Raw genomic sequence first — 19,466 nt, forward strand, 5'->3', positions numbered from 1 at the left:
TCTAATTCTTTCCCCCTCCTTCCTCCCCTGCCAATAATAGCTCATGCTGAAGTATGGAAGCTGCCAGTTGGCTAGTACTCAAACTGCTGTACACTTAGCTGGCGGCCCATTTTCCTGAGAATTAATAGCTTTGAATGACCTCCCAAACTGAAGTTTAGGTCCCAGTAAAATGAAAGACTTCACTACTGTAATGGATTTGAGTCCAAAGTACTGCTGCCTGAGCTAACTACTTCCTTCAGTAACATAATGGGTTTTTAAAAATAGTCATGACTTCACTGATTCAACCTATTCAGAAAGCTGCATTAAAATTATCTTGGCCATTTTGATATCTCGAAATTTATAACAATATTTCTTAATATGAACAGCTGTTACAAAAGGTAACATTAGCTGCACAACACAAATTTTCCCCTCATTAACTCATGTTTCTACTGATGCATAGGAATTACCGTGTGCAGGACTCAGTTCCCTTACCATTTGCACTCCAAGGCAATGTTGGGACCCCTGCAGTCTGTGCTGCAGTGGAGGAGGAGGCTACTTTATTTTCTAATGCCCACACAGCCTGTTCAGCAATGAGATGGAATTGTTGTACTTGCTTTCTGCCACAAGGTGCTACTACAGTGTTAAGTGATGGACCACTCTAAGGTAATATTCAAACTGCTGTCTGTATACTCAGCAAGAAGGTGGAAATCAAATGGTCAAAATATATTTGTATTTAGTAAAATAACTGAAAGAGGTAATTATAGAAAGATCATAGGATTTTTTCCCCTAAAAAGCAAGTATCTTTTGCTTATGACTCCACAGCGATAAAGCAATGTTGTGACTTTTGTTCATATCCACACAGTGTGAGCCTTAGAAGATAAAGTAGCCTCTTCCATTGCAGCGCAGACTGCAGGGATCCCAACATTGCCTTAAAGTGCAAATAGTAAAGGGACTGAGCCCAGTATATGGTATCTTGGTAACTCCTATGCATCAGTAAAAACATGTTAATGAAAGGAAGATTTTTGTTGTGTAGTTATCCCCTTTTGTAAGCTCTTCATATTAATAACTATTGTAAGTTTTGAGAGAGTAGATCAAGATTGCCAAGATCATTTTAATGAAGCTATGAGTAGGTTGAATGAGCAACAGTCATGGCATCAGTCTAGGCACCGGATACGACAGCTCACTTGACCCTACAAAATCCTCTCACTAACATCTTGGGACCAGAGCTCAAAGACTAGCCAAACAACAGTCTGCTATAGTCATATCTCTCAGCCAATATCCAGAGGTGCGTCCACAACATTGGCTGTGGACCCCACGAAGTCTCGTGGCATCAGTTCAAACATGCGCAAGGCACCTTCTGCTGTTGCCACCTGCTGCCCTCCCTCAGCTAATGAATCTGTACTTCTCCATGTGCAATCCAATTGGAAGGAGCACTGAGGGTAACAAAGGCACAGAATGTACAGTGGGTGGGGACTTCCATCACCAAGAATGGCTTGGTACCACCATTACAGACGGAGCTGGCTGAGTCTTGAAGAAAATAGCTGCCAGACTGGACTTGCGGCAGGTGTTGAGAGAACCAACACAAAGGAAAAACTTATTTGACCTTGTCCTCACCAATCAATTTGTCGCAGATGCATTTGTCCATGACCGTATTGGTAGGAGCAGCCACCACACAGTCCTTGTGAAGATGAATCCCTCTCTTCACACTGAGGGCACCCTCCATCGTGTTGTGTGGCAGCACTACTATGCTAAATGGGATGAATTCAGAACAGATCTAGCAGCTGAAAACTGGACATCCGTGAGGCACTGTGGGCCATCAGCAGCAGCAGAATTGTATTCCACCACAGTCTGTTACTTCATGGTCCAGTATATCCTTTACTGTACTGTTGCCATCAAGCCAGGGGACCAACCCTGGTTCAATGAGCAGTGTAGCAGAGCATTCCAGGAGCAGCACCAGGCATACCTAAAAATGAGGTGCCCAACCTGGTGAAGCGACAACACAAGGCTACATGCATGCTAAACAGCAGAAGCTGCATGCTACAGACAAAGCTAAGCAATCCCACAACCAACAAACTAGATCAAAGCTCTGTTGTTCTGCCACATCCACTTGTGAATGGTGTACAATTAAACACGGAACACAAAAGTCCGAGTGTATCAGGCCTGTGTCCTCAGTACCTTGCTCTACGGCAGCGAGGCCTGGACAACGTATGCCAGCCAAGAGCGACGTCTCAATTCATTCCATCTTCGCTGCCTTCGGAGAATACTTGGCATCAGGTGGCAGGACTATATCTCCAACACAGAAGTCCTTGAAGCGGCCAACATCCCCAGCTTATACACACTACTGAGTCAGCGGCGCTTGAGATGGCTTGGCCATGTGAGCCGCATGGAAGATGGCAGGATCCCCAAAGACACATTGTACAGCGAGCTCGCCACTGGTATCAGACCCACCGGCCGTCCATGTCTCCGTTATAAAGACGTCTGCAAACGCGACATGAAATCGTGTGACATTGATCACAAGTCGTGGGAGTCAGTTGCCAGCATTCGCCAGAGCTGGCGGGCAGCCATAAAGACAGGGCTAAATTGTGGCGAGTCGAAGAGACGTAGTAGTTGGCAGGAAAAAAGACAGAGGCGCAAGGGGAGAGCCAACTGTGCAACAGCCCCAACAAACAAATTTCTCTGCAGCACCTGTGGAAGAGCCTGTCACTCCAGAATTGGCCTTTATAGCCACTCCAGGCGCTGCTTCACAAACCACTGACCACCTCCAGGCGCGTATCCATTGTCTCTCGAGATAAGGAGGCCCAAAAGAAGAAAAAGAACAATTTAAACAACTAACTGGAGGAGGAGGCTCCATGAACATACCCATCCTCAATGATGGCAGAACTGAACACCTCAGTGCAAAAAAACCAGGCTGAAGCCTGGCTTAAGTGCCGGGTGTATCCACCTTGGCCTCCACCTGAGGTTCCCAGCATCACAGAGCCAATTTGATTCATAAATAGGAGCTGGAGTAGGCCAGTTGGCCCTTCAGGCCTGCTCTGCCATTCTGTAATATCATGGCTGATCTGCCTCAACTTCACTTTCCCTTGCTTTCCTCATATCTCCTAATTCCCTTAGTACTCAAAAATCTGTCGACCTCTGTCTTTAAAAAAAATACTCAGTGATTTGAACATTCACAGCTCTCTGGGGTAGAGAATTACAAAGATTCTCAGCCCTTTGAATGAAGAAACTTCTCATCTCAGTCCTAAATGGATATCGGGAAACAGCTGAATGCACTGAATACAGCAAAGTTTGGGCGCCCCGACAAGTACATGGCTGTAGTGCTGAAGTCTTGTCCTCCAGAACCAGCTGTGCCCCGAACCAAGCTGTTCCTGAACAATAATGGCATCTACCCGACAAAATGGAAAATTACCCAGTTATGACCTGTCCTTAAAAGCAGGACGAATCCAATGCAGCCCCATCAGTCTGCTCTCAATCATTGATAATACTATCAAGTGGCACTTACTCAGCAGTAAGCTGCTCACCGATGCTCAGTTTGTGTTCCCCCAGGGCCACTCCGTTGCAGACCTCATTACATCCTTGGTCCAAACATGGACAGAAGAGCTCGATTCCAGAGGTGAGGTAAGAGTCACTGTCCTTGACTTCAAGGCAGCATTTGACTTGAGTGTGATATCACAGAGCCCTATTAAAATTGAAGTCAATGGGAATTGGGGAAAAAATCTCCACCAGCAAAGGAAGATGGTTGTAGTTGTTGCAGGACAATTATCTCAGTCCCAGGATATTGCTACAGGGGTTCCTCAGGGCTGTGCCCTAGGCCCAACCTTCTTCAGCTGCTTCAGCAATGCCGTCTATGCCTGCATGCAGCGAGACCAGGACAACATTCAGGCTTGGGCTGGTAAGTGGCAAGTAACATTCCTTGGCAATTGTGTGGCATGAATGCCCAACTCCACAAAAGAATCTAACCATCTCCCTTTGACGTACAATGGCATTGCCATTGCTGAATCCCCAGTTCTAATTAATTATGCTGAGATGTAAATGCATTTTTTTTTTTAAGTTCTTTTAAAATCTGTCCACCAACCAAGATTGTGGGCTGGGTTTTACCAGCCCCCCCGATGTTGGGGGGTCATGACTGGGAGTGTGGAAAGTGCCTCCGGGAGAGGCTCATCATGGCCTCGATCCCGAGAAGGTCCCACCCCATTGTACCGGCAGTGGCGAGGCCTCATGGCAGGCACTCTCCCCACCCCCCGGGCCACTCGGCGATGGGAGCAGGATTTAAAAATGTTAATAAATTAATTACCTACCTGTTCCTGTCAGCTGTCCCGCTGTCATATCCTGGCCAGTTGCCAGAACTCCCGTGCAGGACACTGGTAGGGAGGAGGTAAGTTTTCAGGGCTGTCGAGGGGGAGAGTGTGGAAAACTATTGCAATTGGTGGAGGGCATGGTGGGAAGGGATTGAAGTTGAAAGTTAATAAATTTCAGGGCGGGGGGGGGGTGTGGGGTGTGGTGCGGGGAAGGTCGGGATTGCTAGGTAAGTTTTTTTTTTTTTTTTTTTTTTTTTTTTTTTTTGGTGGGGAGAGGGATTCAATAAAATGTTTAGTCCTTGCGGGGGTTGGGAGAGGGGCTTGAATTATTTATTACATTTTTAATGACTTTTCCCTTTAAAATGTAAATGAGATGTAAGGGCTTGAAGCCCTTTAAAAATGGAGCTGGACGGCATTGCTGGGGACAGAGCCCCCCCCCCCCCCCCCTTCCATGGGGGGGTGGGGGGGGGGCGGCGGCGGCGGTCCACCCCATCCATGTAAATGAGCTGCTGCGCTAAATATTGCGGCGGCTCCGCAGAGTATGTTTCGTGCGTGTGCACCACCGTTTTTGGGTGGCGAGCTGGAAAAATTCAGCCCGGTGAGTCTAATGTTATCCTCAGACCTATGGTACCCTGCCATCCTATCTTCAATTACCATTTATAATTAACAGCATTAAATCTCAGTTATTTGTGTTGAACATGATGCTTGAGCTGTTGCTAAAGCAGAATTGCAGTAATGTAGCATGCTAAAACTTGACTAACCTATGAGAATTAACAACTTTTTTTTTGGTTAGTGACTTTAACGTAATAAAGCGTCCCAAGGCACTTCACTGGTGCATTAGAAAACAAAATATGTCACCAAGCTACATGAGATATTGGGTCGGATGACCAAAAGCTTGGTCAAAGAGGTAGGTTTTAAGGACACTCTTAAAGGAGGAAAGTGAGGTTAAAAGGTGTAGGGAGGGAATTCCATAGCTGAGAATTAGAGTTCTCTTTGCATCACCGAGTAACAGAATTTTAAAAAGGCGTATATTGTATAATAGTTACCATTTTTACCTTGGTATGTCACAATTCAGTTTAGTTTATTGCGAATTTATACAAGCTGGAGAGGCGAGAATGTCTCATCCTGGTCTGAAGCAGCACAGATTCTGAGCAGGAGGCATTTTCTGAGCTTGTAAGTGGGGAAAGGGAGAAAGCTAGAGGAAAGAAAAATAAAATTAACATATATAGATGTACAAAACAAAAATACATTAAGTTTAAAAGGAAGTTATGTGACAGGAAAAACCAAGATGGTTGCCCATCTGGCACCGTTTGAAAGCTGCTGCAAAACCATCTGAATTTGCCCACATTAGTGTACAATCCATAAAAAATGGGGACATATGGTAAATTGATTCAAAGGGCTGGATTTTGTTCCCAGCCTGATGTCGGTTCCATGGTGGGGTGGGTGCGGCAGGGTGCAGGCGGGGTATCACAAAATAGCAGCAGCGGCCGCCATGGAACCTGACGCCGGGATTGCAAGGTCAGATCTTCTTGGTGACGGGTGAGCTCCGTGGCTGCCCCTCCACCGCTTTGCGACGGGTCCCAACCTAGCATATTTAAATTGACTTTCTGCATTCATTTAAATGGAATTCCTGTGATCCTACCAGCTGTTTCCAATCTCGAGCTTGGCGTGAGGCACTCGCATGCCTTCACTTTCCCGCCTTTGAGGCAATAGTCCTCAATGCCTGCAAAGGTTGGTAAGTGATGCAGACATTTGCAGTGAAGTGAAATCGCCAGAAATGAGGGGGGTGGGGGCGGGTGGAACTCTGCCTCAGTTTTTCATGTATCAGCAAGTGGAGGGGGAAGGGGTCCAATCTGCATTTGAATAAAGAGTTTGGGGCAGCGGGGGGGTGGGGGGGGAGACAGCTGTGAAACTGTACAGATTGCTGTTGTCGGTGGTCCAGTGCTGGCAAATGAAATGATTGGCTCGCATTTATCTAAAGTTTGATCGTGAAACGTCGTGCCATAACATACGCCTCATGCTTGAACACTGCTGAAGCAGGAATTAGCACACATCTCTGCCGAGATAGGTGAGAGTGACCTTTTGAAGGAACCCGAAGTGACTGGGAGCGTAGAAATGGGTATGATCTACCCTGTGTTCCTGAATCCCCTTGCCACGATGAGGCATCACAGCCAGAGGCGGGCCCAAGAGGCAGGTGCCACCCATGAGGAACCTCCCCAGACACGAACAGCAGCAGCCACCAAGGTGCAGTGTGGCCCACACACGTCGGCGACTCTCTCGGATTCGCATGACATACCTCCAGACGTCTGAGCGCCAGTGTCAGAGACGACTGTGGGTCACCAGAAAAGCTGACCCACAGCTATGTGCACTGCTGAATAATGACCTGCAACCAATGGGCTTTGGTGGTCACTCTATGCCTGTGGCCCTAAGCATCTACGCCTGTGGATCATTTCAGGGATCAACTGGCAACATGTGTGGTGTCTCAATCCGCAGTGCACCGCTGCATAAAGGAGGTCACTGATGCTTAGTACAGGAGGGCCGACGACAATGTCCGCTTCAGGATGGACCTTGAGAGTAAGGCCGAAATGGCCATTGGATTTGGGGCCATTGCAGGATTCCCACACATACAGGGTGTTATCGATTGCAAGCATGTGGCCATCAAGGCTCCCATGGAACAACCAGCTGCCTTCATAAACAGAAAGGGTTTTCACTCTATCTCGTGTCCAACTTGTGTGCAACAGAGGAAGCGCTTCCTGCAAGTGAGTGCCTCCTTCCCAGACTTGATACGGCACCAGTCTCCCGTGCCTCTGCTGTTCCCTCCCCCTGCTCAACTTCGGGGGTGGCTTCTTGGGGATCAGGGCTACCCCTTAATGACATAGCTTCTGATGCTGGTGGGGAACCCCAGAAAAGATGTTGAAGAGTGCTACAGTGTCTACCACTGCCTCACCCAAGCTACCATCAAGCAGGCATCGGTATTCTGAAGATGCGCTTCTGCTGCCTCGATCGATCTGGTAGAACCCTAAAAATGCAGAGACAGGGTTGGGTGTATTTTTGTAGTCTGCGTTCTGTACAACATGGCAATCCAGAGGGTGGAGCTATGCAGGATGTAGAGGTACAGGAGCAGGACACATCCTCCGACGATGAGAGCACAGAGGGCAACCAAGAACAACCACTCATGGGAGCACAGGTAGCAGTGATGGAGGGCCGACATTGCGAGCAGCCAGCAAGGGAGGCAAGGCAACGACTGATAACTGAGTGCTTCCACAATCCCTGAAGTTCACATGTTTCTCAGAACAAAGCATCCATCCTGCATCTCATCTGGAGTCTTCTGCATCTGTAACGTCCATTTCTTCAGCATGATTGGCAGCAGCTAATTGAACTATTGCCCATGTGACTTAATTCGTGCAGTGTCACCGTGCATATTGGCATGGCAATGATATTGTTTACATTGGCAGTACTGTCAGGCTCATAATGGAGAGGCACATAATCAATCCATGGTGGCATGTGTCATTCAGACATTGAAGGCATGATTGTCAGACAACACATTTAATCACACTGCACGTGACATTTGTCTCACCTGTGAATGTCCATATGTGTGCACCTTTGCAGGTGCTCTTTCGTGGTGTAACCTCTGCGTTGACAGCTGGACTGGAGATGACTTCGGCGATTGTCCTTTGTGCTTCTGAGACCTGGAGGGCTCAGCTGCCTGAAGGCCTCCTGCATTAGTGCAGGCTGTCCTTGGGCGTCGCGCCTGCTGGAGCTGGACTCACTGGCAGAGGGGCTGAGGAGCCGGTGTCTACACTTGGATCAGCCTGAGGGGAGACCCCAGAAGTGAAGCGTATATTTTCCTCTTCCCCCTCGAGGCTCATTGGAACCTCCCTGTTCTCTGGAGAAGGACCAGGAGCGGGGAACACTCTCTCCATGCTTCTAGGCCTTCTCTCACCCAGCCATTGCTACATTGCAGTCATGCCCGAGGCAAGGGTTTGCAGGTGATTGAGCATTTGTGGAATGTGGCTTTCCATGAGGGTCGCCATCCCTTCCGTGGAGGAAGCCATGTGGTCATATGCCTGGGACATGGCAGCCGTCATGACGTGGATGGACTCTCCCACCATTCACCTAAGGCTGCGCATGGCCTCTGGCATCTCCACCAGATGGGCGGCACAGTGGCTAGCACCGCAGCCTCACAGCTCCAGCGACCCGGGTTTGGTTCTGGGTACTGCCTGTGCGGAGTTTGCAAGTTCTCACTGTGACCGCGTGGGTTTCCGCCGGGTGCTCCGAATTCCTCCCACAGCCAAAGACTTGCAGGTTGATAGGTAAATTGGCCATTGTAAATTGCCCCTTGAGTAGGTAGGTGGTAGGGAATATGGGATTAATGTAGGATTAGTATAAATGGGTGGTTGTTGGTCAGCACAGACTTGGTGGGCCGAAGGCCCTGTTTCAATGCTGTATCTCTCTATGTTGCCTTACCTCTCCCTGCAACTCGAGCATTCCTTGTGCTGCTGACAAGAGGTTCATCAGCCTGGGGCTCAGCACTGGCCTGGACACAGATAGGCCTCAACCGTCAGTGGCCTTGGCTGTCTTAGCCTCAGCCAGCTGTTCAGGTGTATGTGTGGCGCTCTCACCAGCTTGTTACCCTGTTCTAATGCCGATCAGATACCTACCGAGGTGAGAATATTGGTGCTGGTGGAAGGTGCAGGAGAGTCCTGGGATGGTGCAGTCTCTAGGTGTTGCTCGAAGTTGGAGGTAATCCTCATTTCCTCGGTCCCTGGGGGGCATTGGCAAGTGTTGCCCTGAAAGATGCAATGAGAAGAACAGACATTTTAGGTGTTATGGTACACATGTCACAATGATGACAGCATAGTAAATGAAATTTCAAATCGTTGTGTTTGTCAATAATTACTCTCATCAACTGGGACCCCAAATTCTACGCCTGAAATGGCACGTGCTCCTTGTCTCTTGGCAAGCTCCAGCACCTCCCCTTCAGTCTGTGACAGCAGCCTCAGGTCGGGCACCCTGCATCTGGTCTTTGGCGCCTCCCTGCTGTTGTGGGCCCTCTTCTCCTGAAAGAGCAAGGATGCAGATATTGAAAATTGGCAAACATCAACATCACTGTTGTAACAACATGGGCCCTTCATCAACACTTGGGGGATGCTTGGTCTGGCATACAGACTCTCCCTGTACTGAGTCTAATGTGCTCTGAGGTACTAACGAGGGAGACTTGGTTCACATATGCAGCCAGTCATGTGCCATCAACCTTTCCTGACTTCCCTGTCTCTGAAATGGCAGTGGCCCCCATGTGGCATACTGTGTGGGGACAACCAGATTACACTGAACAATTTGGAAACCTGTCACTTACCTTGGCTGAACGAAGGAGGTCATTCTTATGATGCTGCACCCAGTCTTCTCAGGTGACCCCACGGCTGCTCACCTCCTCCTCTGCAGTATCCGTCCAGGCTTGTTTGGTCAGGCAGGAGGACCTCCTCTTGCCATCACTGAGGAAAAGGACCTCCCGCCGTTCCCTTGCAGCCTGGAGGAGAATAAGCAGGGAGACATTACTGAACCTTGGGGATACCCTTGACCATCCACCTGCCATTATAGTAATGAGCCCGGGGGTGGGGTGGGGGTTGGTGGTGTTGCTTCTTGCAGATAAAGTCATGTTTTGAAGTGCACCTGATGCTGAAAGAATGCAGAGTGAATGCAGGGCTGGCAGCCTTTTAAAGATGTTCTTGTATCAGGTGATGCGTTTACATGATGGGGGTGGCAGCCATGGATATATAAAATGGCCGCCTGCCCCATATTTGCAGAGTCCCTTGGGGGGTGGCTGCCATGTTCCATGCCCGCTGCCGATCACTGGCGGGAATACAAAATTCAGCCCAAAGTGTAGCAAAAATTAGACTTCAGGAAGGTAAGTGATGCAAACAGGAAATGTGCACAGATGTAATTTTTTTCATTATATTTTAGATGCATAGTTTCAGAACGAAAGCGCTTCATTATTCCATATTGTCTTGTGCTATAGTTTACATTATAGGCTACATGAGTTAGAGTTCAATTTTCAGTTCACACAATGTTGAATTTGGTACAAATATTTTATATTTGCACAAGTGTTTATGCATAACATATGTCAAATATAAAAATTCAAAAATCAAGCTCAAATAGCTTATTTTCATTTGTGTATTAATTAGCAGTGCAGCTACAATCTGACTGTTTAATTGTTTTATATATGATTTAAATCTTATTTTAAATAACAATTAGAGTAGCTACCCAGGTTCTCTCGAGTGTCGAAGAATGAGGGGCGACCTAATTGAGACATATGAAATTCTGAAAGGGCTTGATGGGGTAGAAGCTGAGTTTGTTTCTGTTAGTTGGGAAAATCTATATAAGGGGCTAATCATTCAGGACTGAGATGAGGAAAAATTACTTCATTCAAAGGGTTGTGAATCTTTGGAATTCTCTACCACAGAGGGTTGTGGGTTCTTCATTATTGAATACATTTAAGACTACGATGGATCGATTTTTGGTCTCGCAGGGAATCAAGGGATATGGGGAGTGGGCAGGAAAGCGAAATTGAAGCCCAGGATCAGCCATGATATTGAATGGCAGAGCAGGCTCAATGGGCCATATGGTCTACTTCTATTTCTCATGTTCTTTGAGTTTCAGCTGATATGGAACTTCACGTTTGGCAAAACTGAAGAGAATCTTGATAACAGCAGGGTGTTTTGTAGTAGTTTTGTTTGACTGTTTCATTTACATTAATAACTCAACTACTTACTGCCCTTCAAGAATCCTTTAAGTAATACAGCATTGTAAGCTCGTGATTCTTCCTTGTGTTTTGAAATGTCTAGATTGCGTAATGGAGGCAATGCATTTTTGTTTGTTTTTAATGTTGCTTCAGAGATAATTGAACTCAAGGGCACCTTGCTGTATGCTGATGCAGCTTATCTTGACATTTTGTCTGTTGACACTATGTTCATGCAGCATCTAAACTATCAATCATTCTTGGTGACTGCTTCAGTAGTCTAGAAATATTAACTGCACAACAATTTGATACAATGAGAACTTGTTATACTTTAGATAAAAATAAAACAAGTGGAATTTAATGGAAGCATTGTCAATTTAGAGACTATAAGAAAATGTTTAAATCTAATTGCCCTTAAAGTAAAGTTGAGCGAGCTGTTTACGTAATTCTGTGTTATGAGATATTCAGCCTTGCCTGAAACAAGTATGTTGAAAAGTTTCCATGCCGAAGTACTGACCTGCATGGTGTTCTTCCAGTTGATCCCCTCCTTAGTTTTGAGCTCTATACCCAGGTTACGAACGTTTTGAGTAGATGACCCCCTCGCTTTCCTGCCAGATGGTCCTTAAGCTGCCTACTGGAAACCACACAAGAGGCCTGAACTTGCATATCTTTTTTTTTTAAATTGTCTTTGGATGTCAGGAATGATCCTCATCGCCTACTTGCAGTGGTTCAGGTAGTTTATCATCCAGGCTTTTGTTTTGATCAATGGAATCATTATTTTGATCACGGGTGATTATTTCATTTCCAAAAGATTTTACATGGTAAAGTCAGTTCTACAGAACTGAAAGCTTTGACTGATGGATTAGTACCTCTTTCACCTTGAATGCATTAGGATAAGGAGTGACTTAATCAGTTGTCCTGGCCTGTGTCAAATGTGAATACTTTAAGATAGGGTAGGGAATGACTTGTTATCAAGCAATCTTGGCCTGTCTCAAATGTGATTTCTTTTTTTAAATGGATAATTATCTAAATACATTTAATCAAAAATGTAGTTTTGATAGTTGTCTTTTTTAACCTGGTTAAAAGTTCGAATCTGGTTTACCACCTGTCAAACTGCTGCAGCTCGATTGAAAGCACAGCATTTTTGTGCTTATGTTGGCAAGCTAGTTGAAGGGTTTATACAAGAGATTGAAAGTAAGGCGACAGCATCAAATAAGATTGACTGAAAAATCAGAGCAAATTAATCTTAGAAATTGTTATTAAAGAATAAATTAAAATGGGAAGAAATCTTGCAGAAACAATGTCAAGAAAACATTATATGCCAATTGAGGGAGAAGACCAGTGAAGGCATGGCTAGTGAGGGAGCTAGCCCTAGCTCAGGACTGAATGCTGAGCTCTTAAATTTCTCCCATTTGATTCCAAAGTTCAATGAGGGGGATGTGGAAGCATTTTTTGTCACTTTTTTTTTTTCTGAAAAGCTTGCAAACAGCTGAAATGGCCGGCAGAGAGCTAGGCACTGTTATTACAAAGCAAACTAGCAGGAAAAGCACATGAGGTTTATTCACTGTTGCCAGCTGAGAGTTCATCAGATTATGAGATGACTATGACCTAGTGCCGGAGGCATGCCGACAAAAATTCCGAACCTTCTGAAAGCAGCCTGACCAAACTTCCCTCGAGTTTGAAAGAGTTGAGCAATTTGCTTTTGACTAGTGGATATGGGCACTCGACACAGCCCATATATGAAAACCTCAGGTGTGATCCTTCTCGAATTTAAAAACTTGCTTGCCCTTTCTATCAAAACCCATGTAGAGGAACAAAAGGTTCCAAGAGCCAGGCAGGCTCCAATTCTGTCTGATGAATTTACCCTTGTACACAAGCCCTTATCCTAAGGGGAACCCTGCCCTAGTCACCCTCACAAACCCGAAAAGCATAAAAGGTGGGAGGGTGATAAGAGCCTGAACAGCTATGGGTGAGAGGGAAAGCTGGACATACAGGGGGCTCTGCGCAGGCCAAAAAGGATGGTGCTGAGAGCAGGGGTAACATCCAAAGACCATGTGTTTCCACTGTAACAAGGCAGGTCACCTTTGAGCTGACTGCTGGAAATTACGGGGAAAACTTTTAGGATTAATTAGAGCATACCAGACTAGTACAGGAGATGTGGCCCTGATGGAAAGCACAGCAGAGCAGGCTGTGGCTTTAACTGCAGTAGTAAGACCCAGTAAAGTGAGTGCAGGAAAATTTCACAAAATTCCTGAAAGTTACCAGGATTTTGTGTCCCAAGGAAAAGTGACTCCATGCTCCTTGAGTGAGGTAAGCAAGCCTATACTCATATTTGGGGATACAGGGGCCGCCCTGTCCCTTTTGCTGGGAAAAAGCATGACCTTTCCCCCAGAGAGTGCAGTGAATGCTAGGGTGTTAATGAATGATATCTGAGGACAGCATGTGCCTGTATCTTTTTTATCATTTTGGGACTGGTGACCTTGGCGGTTGTCCCTAGTCTACCAGTGGATGGGGTCGACCTGCTCCTGGATAATGATCTGGCGGGGGCAAAGGTGGTAGCTTCCACAGTAGCTTTAGAAAGACCGAAAGAAGTCATGGAGACAGAGCAGTTACAGGAAAAGGTCTCTGGCATTTTCCCTGACTTGCATAGGTACACCATGTAATCTAACTTGTTAACCAGTAAGGTAATCAAGCAATAAATTGTGGCTTAGTGTGGCGTACCAATATATCACAACATAGAATGTAAGATGCAAGCAGGCCTTTACACTTTCTCGTCTTAACGACATTTGATCTTGCATGAGTAATCTGGGGATTGCACTGAGCAGTTTTGTAATGAACTCTGCACAATTTTTAGTAATGTAAGTATTAAGGATGGAAAGAGAAATATGATCAGGCTCAACAGCATTGGAATTTATAATGCACTCATTAGAGCGATTACTACTACCTCAGCTGTGCAATTGTTCCTTACCATTATAGCTACAGTATCTATAATGGCTTTTGACTCTACAATATGACTCTTAGTTCTGAATACTTTTCTCTTGGCACTGCAGCTGATTACTGTTCAAAGAAATGACATGCTCATATTTTAAATGTTCCACAAATTAACATGTCCTTTGGGTGCATATTGTTCAGTAAATCTTGAGTTTACGTGACTAATAGGCAAAGCCATGAGCTGCATAAGAATTTTGTTAAGTTGTTCTAGCAGCAGATAAAGTCACTAAGGGAAGCGGGTTACAAAGAATGTTGTGCCCGTCACTGACTAAGAACCATCCTATTGCTGTAGTGGCTGATCTATTCATGTACAAGATCTATTCATCTTAAGCCTTCGTGTGCGGATTGGAAGCCGTTGGAATGCTTTTGTAGTTTCTCTTCCACTGTGGGTGTGTGGCTGATATTGGTGTTGAAAACATCATTACCGTGGTGATGTTTAACCAAGATTTGTGTCACAAATTGCTGTTACCAGAAGTTTGGTCTCAGCGCTATGATGGGATGATGATAAAAATGCTATATTGCCAAAGCTGCAATTCTGTAGCCAGCAGGTATGTTCATTTATCCAGGTGAATTTTATATGTGCAGAAAACAGCCTCTCTGGAGCCTAGTATTTGAGTTCAGTTGACTTCTCAGGGTGAAAAGTTTTTGCTATTCATATCAAGTTGATAATCCTTGAGTTGCTTGTTTGTTTGCGGAATGAAGCTTCCTTATTAACTAAATGTGTTTTTTTCTTATTCATTACGAACATACAAATTAGGAGCAGGCGTAGGCCACTCGACCCCTTGAGCCTACTCTGCCATTCAGTAAGTTCACGGCTGAACTGATTACTCCACATTTCCACCTACCTCCGATCACCTTCCACCCCCTTGCTTTATCAAGAATCTATCTACCTCTGCACAGTGGCGCAGTGGTTAGCACCGCAGCCTCACAGCTCCAGCGACCCGGGTTCAATTCCTGGTACTGCCTGTGTGGAGTTTGCAAGTTCTCCCTGTGTCTGCGTGGGTTTCCTCCGGGTGCTCCGGTTTCCTCCCACATGCCAAAGACTTGCAGGTTGATAGGTAAATTGGCCATTAGAAGTTGCCCCTAGTATAGGTAGGTGGTAGGGAAAATATAGGGACAGGTGGGGATGTGGTAGGAATATGGGATTAGTGTAGGATTAGTATAAATGGGTGGTTGATGGTCGGCACAGACTCGGTGGGCCGAAGGGCCTGTTGCAGTGCTGTATCTCTCTAAAACTAAAAATATTCAAAGACTCTGCTTCCACTGCCTTTTGAGGAAGAGAATTCCAAAGACTCAGCCTGCTGAGAGAAAAAATTTCTCCTCATCTCTGTCTTAAATGGGCGACCCCTTATTTTTAAACAGTGACCCCTGGTTTGCAATTCTCCCACAAGGGGAAATATCCTGTCCACATCCACCCTGTCAAGATCTCTCAGGATCTTGTATGTTTCAATCAAGTTGCCTCTTACTCTTCTAAATTCCAGCGGATGCAAGCCTAGCATGTCCAATCTTTCTTCATAAGGCAGACCACCCATTCCAGGTATTAGTCTAGTAAACCTTCTCTGTATTGCCTCCAACACATTTACATCCTTCCTTAAATAAGGAGACCAGTACTGTACATAGTACTCCAGATGTGGTCTGACCAATGTCCTGTACAGCTGAAGCATAACCTCTCTACTTTTGTATTCAATTCCCCTTCCAATAAACTATAATATTCTATTAGCTTTCCTAATTACGTGCTGTACCTGCATACTAACCTTTTTGCGATTCATGCACTAGGACATCCCTCTGCATCTCCGAGCTCTGCAATCTCTCACCATTTAGATAGAAATATAGAAAAATAGGAGTAAGCCATTCGGCCCTTTTGAGCCTGCACCGCCATTCAATATGATCATGGCTGATCATCGAAACTCAGTACCCACTTTCTCCCCCTATCCCTTGATCCCCTTAGCCCTGAGAACTATATCTAACTTTTTCTTGAATATATTTAATGATTAGGCCTCACTGCTTTCTATGGTAGAGAATTCCACAGGTTCACCACTCCCTGGGTGAAGAAATCCCTCCTCATCTCAGTCCTGAATAGCTTACCCCTTATCCTTTAGACTTTGACCCCTGGTCCAGGACTCCCCCGCTATCGGGAATATCCTTCCTGCATCTAGTCTATCCAGTCCTGTTAGAATTTTGTCGGTTTCTACGAGATCCCCTCTGATTCATCTAAACTCTAGCGAATACAAGCCTAATCGACCCAATCTCTCTCCATTCGTCAGTCCTGCTATCCCAGGAATCAGTCTAGTGAGCCTTCGCTGAACATCCTTCCTCAGATAAGGAGACCAAAACTGCATGCAATACTCCAGATGTGGTCTCACCAAGGCCTTGTATAATTAGAGTAGGACATCCCTGCTCCTGTACTCGAATAATATAGATAACATGCCTTTTTATACTTCCTGCCAAAGTGGACACTTTCACACTTTACCACATTATACTTCATTTGCCAGGTTTTTGTCCACTCGCTTAACGTATCTATATCCCTTTGTAGCCTCCTTTATGTCTGCTTCACAAGTTTCATTCCTACCTATCTTTGTGTCATCAGCAAACTTAGCAACCATACCTTCGGTCCCTTCACCTAAGTAATTTATATATATTGTAAAAAGTTGAGGCCCCAGCATAGATCCCAGTGGCACACCACTCGTTACATCTTGCCACCCAGAAACTGACCCAATTATTGCTACTGTTTCTTCTTAGCTAACCAATCATCTATCCATGCCAATATGTTACCCCCTACACCATGAGCTTTTATTTTCTGCAATGACCTTGGGATGTAGTTACTGTTTATTGCCCATTCCTAATTTCTCTGATTTTTAATACAACTGAATGGCTTGCTAGGCCACTCCAGAGGGCAGTTGAGGGTCTACCACATTGGTGTGCGACTGCATTCGCATATAGGCCACACTGCATAAGGACAGCATGTTTTCTTCTCGAAAGGACATAATGAACCAGTTGGGTTTTTATAACAATCTTGCTAATTTCATGCTCACAATATTGTTTTTTGTGACGAACTGAGGAGCTTCACTGGTGTACACATGGTTGTGATGCTCTTTCAAACAGTCTACTTTTGGGTAGTTTAAGCACGTATTGAGATTTTATGTGAACCCATTTCTATCTAATAAGCATGCAGATGCAACTTGTAATATATTTAAATCAATGCAAGCAGATCTCCTGTGCCATTGCTCACATTCTTGTATCAGTGGCATTGTTATCAACAAAATGTGATGGGGCAAGTGTTTTGCAGAGTGTGACATCCACAGGAAATGTACATTATACAAAAGATATTATCTCATTCATGGGTGTTACAGAATTCAATCTTTTTGAAGCTGAAGAATTTTAGGGATTCTTATTTTCAAATGACTTGCTCTTTTTTTGTCAAGGAATAGTTAAAGTCAAGCCTATTCTGTTTCTTTTGACCTACCTGAAGGTTTCTTTTTATGAACTTTCCCAAATATGGTAATGAACTGTTTGATACAACTTTGAACCCTTGTAATGATGACCAAAAATGTTAAGCCTGGTAGAAATTTCCAAGTGCTAGAACCCTAAAACATGTTTAGAGTTTTTTTTAAAAAATCATTCTGATGTGAATGTGTTCTTTCAACTAAATTAGCCTAATTCTCTAATCTCTAGGTGGTGGCAAATGCTGTGGCAGCTCTATCAGAGATTGCAGAGTCCCATCCAAATAGCAACTTATTAGACCTCAACCCTCAAACTATCAACAAACTTTTAACAGCCTTAAATGAATGTACTGAATGGGGGCAGATATTTATCCTGGATTGTTTAGCCAATTATAGTCCAAAAGATGACCGAGAGGCTCAAAGGTAAAACTGTCGGAAGTGACAGCTTGAAAATGTTTCTTACCTTAAAATAATGTTATATTTGCATGTTCCTAATGTTTATATATTTAATGCCAATTTTAACCACAAATTGGTAGATTCTAAAATAACAGCTAATAATGCTACTGTTTTTATTTCTTAAGTGTTTTATAGCTTTTTAATCGCTTGAAGAAAACTTGTCCAAGATATTTAATTTTTGATAAAAGAACTTGCAACAATAATCTCAATTTTTAAACTAGTATTTGGCATCTTAAAGAAAGTTTTGTAATTCAATTATAAGCTAAATTATTGCTAAAATTGAAAATTTTAATCTTTCATTCCTGTATTTCAGAATAATGATGAATGATGTGCAAGTTGTAATATTGTGGACCTTAACTTGAATTTAACCAAAATCTCTTGTCCAATAGCATCTGTGAGCGTGTGACACCACGTTTATCTCACGCTAACTCAGCTGTTGTCCTGTCAGCTGTAAAAGTTCTGATGAAATTCATGGAAATGCTATCGAAGGACTTGGATTACTATGGCACTTTGCTGAAGAAACTGGCACCCCCGCTTGTAACTCTGCTGTCTGCAGAACCAGAGCTCCAATATGTGGCCCTCCGGAACATCAACCTCATTGTACAGAAAAGGTACATTGTACTATGTGATTACAGTTTTTGCAGAAAAGGAGTGTTTCTGTAACAAGGCATGTAAGTTTCCAGGATATTAAAACACCAACATTGAAGAAAGAAATTTTACCATTTTGGCAGTTGTAATCATCATTTCTTCACTCTTTGGCTCAGTTGTTGCATTCTCAACTGAGTCAGGAGGCTGTGGGGTTGAAGTCCCACTTCAAAATGTGAACACATTGTCTAGGCTGACATTTCAGTGCATAAGTGAGGGAGTGCTGCATTGTCTGAGATACCATCTGTTGGCTGGGGCCTTGTCTGCTTGTTCAGGTGGATTTAAAAGCACTTCTATGGAGAGCAGGAATTCCCCTGATTTTCTGGCTGATATTCATGCATCAGCTGATACCAGTAAATCAAATTCATTTTTCTTTCATCTGTTGGCTGCTTATGGGACCTTGCTGTGTACAAGACAACAACGTCTACACTTCAAAATAATTCACTGGCTGTGAAGTGTTTTGGGTGTCGTAACATATGGACGATTCTATATGAATGCAACTCTCTTTTGTCTTCCTTTTGTGTAAAACCATATAGGTTTTTTACATAATTCAATGCACAGTTGGTTGACTTGCAGTAAATTAGTAAATCTTCAATCTGTAAAACTAATTGACCCATACATGTAAGATATTCATTCCGTTTGATTTTTGTCTACTAGTTTAAGGAACCTTTTTTGCTATCATCTAATGCCTGTCCAAATTGAATTTCTGTCACCGGATAGTATGGGAAATGGAAAATTTTAAACTGATGCAGTTGGACATGTTAAATTGGTGTGCATGAGAGACTTCACACTGGATCTAAACATGCTATATGTAACCAGGGGATGTTCATTGTTAACATTACCAAAATAAGAAAGTGTAATTTCCGAATACCAACATCTCTTGCCCCAATGCAGATACTATTCCTCAGAATTCTAGTTGGGAGA

At 44.4% G+C, this 19,466-nt stretch overlaps 1 protein-coding gene across 1 annotated transcript in view; it reads left to right on the plus strand.

Moving 5' to 3' along the window:
• ap1b1 (adaptor related protein complex 1 subunit beta 1) overlaps positions 1-19,466 on the plus strand; it is a 122,673-nt gene that overhangs the window by 25,063 nt on the left and 78,144 nt on the right. The window contains exons 6-7 of the mRNA XM_068055491.1: positions 17,674-17,864; positions 18,287-18,556. Coding sequence (XP_067911592.1) covers positions 17,674-17,864; positions 18,287-18,556 — 461 coding nt within the window. The remainder of the gene's footprint in view (positions 1-17,673; positions 17,865-18,286; positions 18,557-19,466) is intronic.

Source organism: Heterodontus francisci, chromosome 23 (genome assembly GCF_036365525.1).
Source record: "Heterodontus francisci isolate sHetFra1 chromosome 23, sHetFra1.hap1, whole genome shotgun sequence".
NCBI lineage: Eukaryota > Metazoa > Chordata > Chondrichthyes > Heterodontiformes > Heterodontidae > Heterodontus > Heterodontus francisci.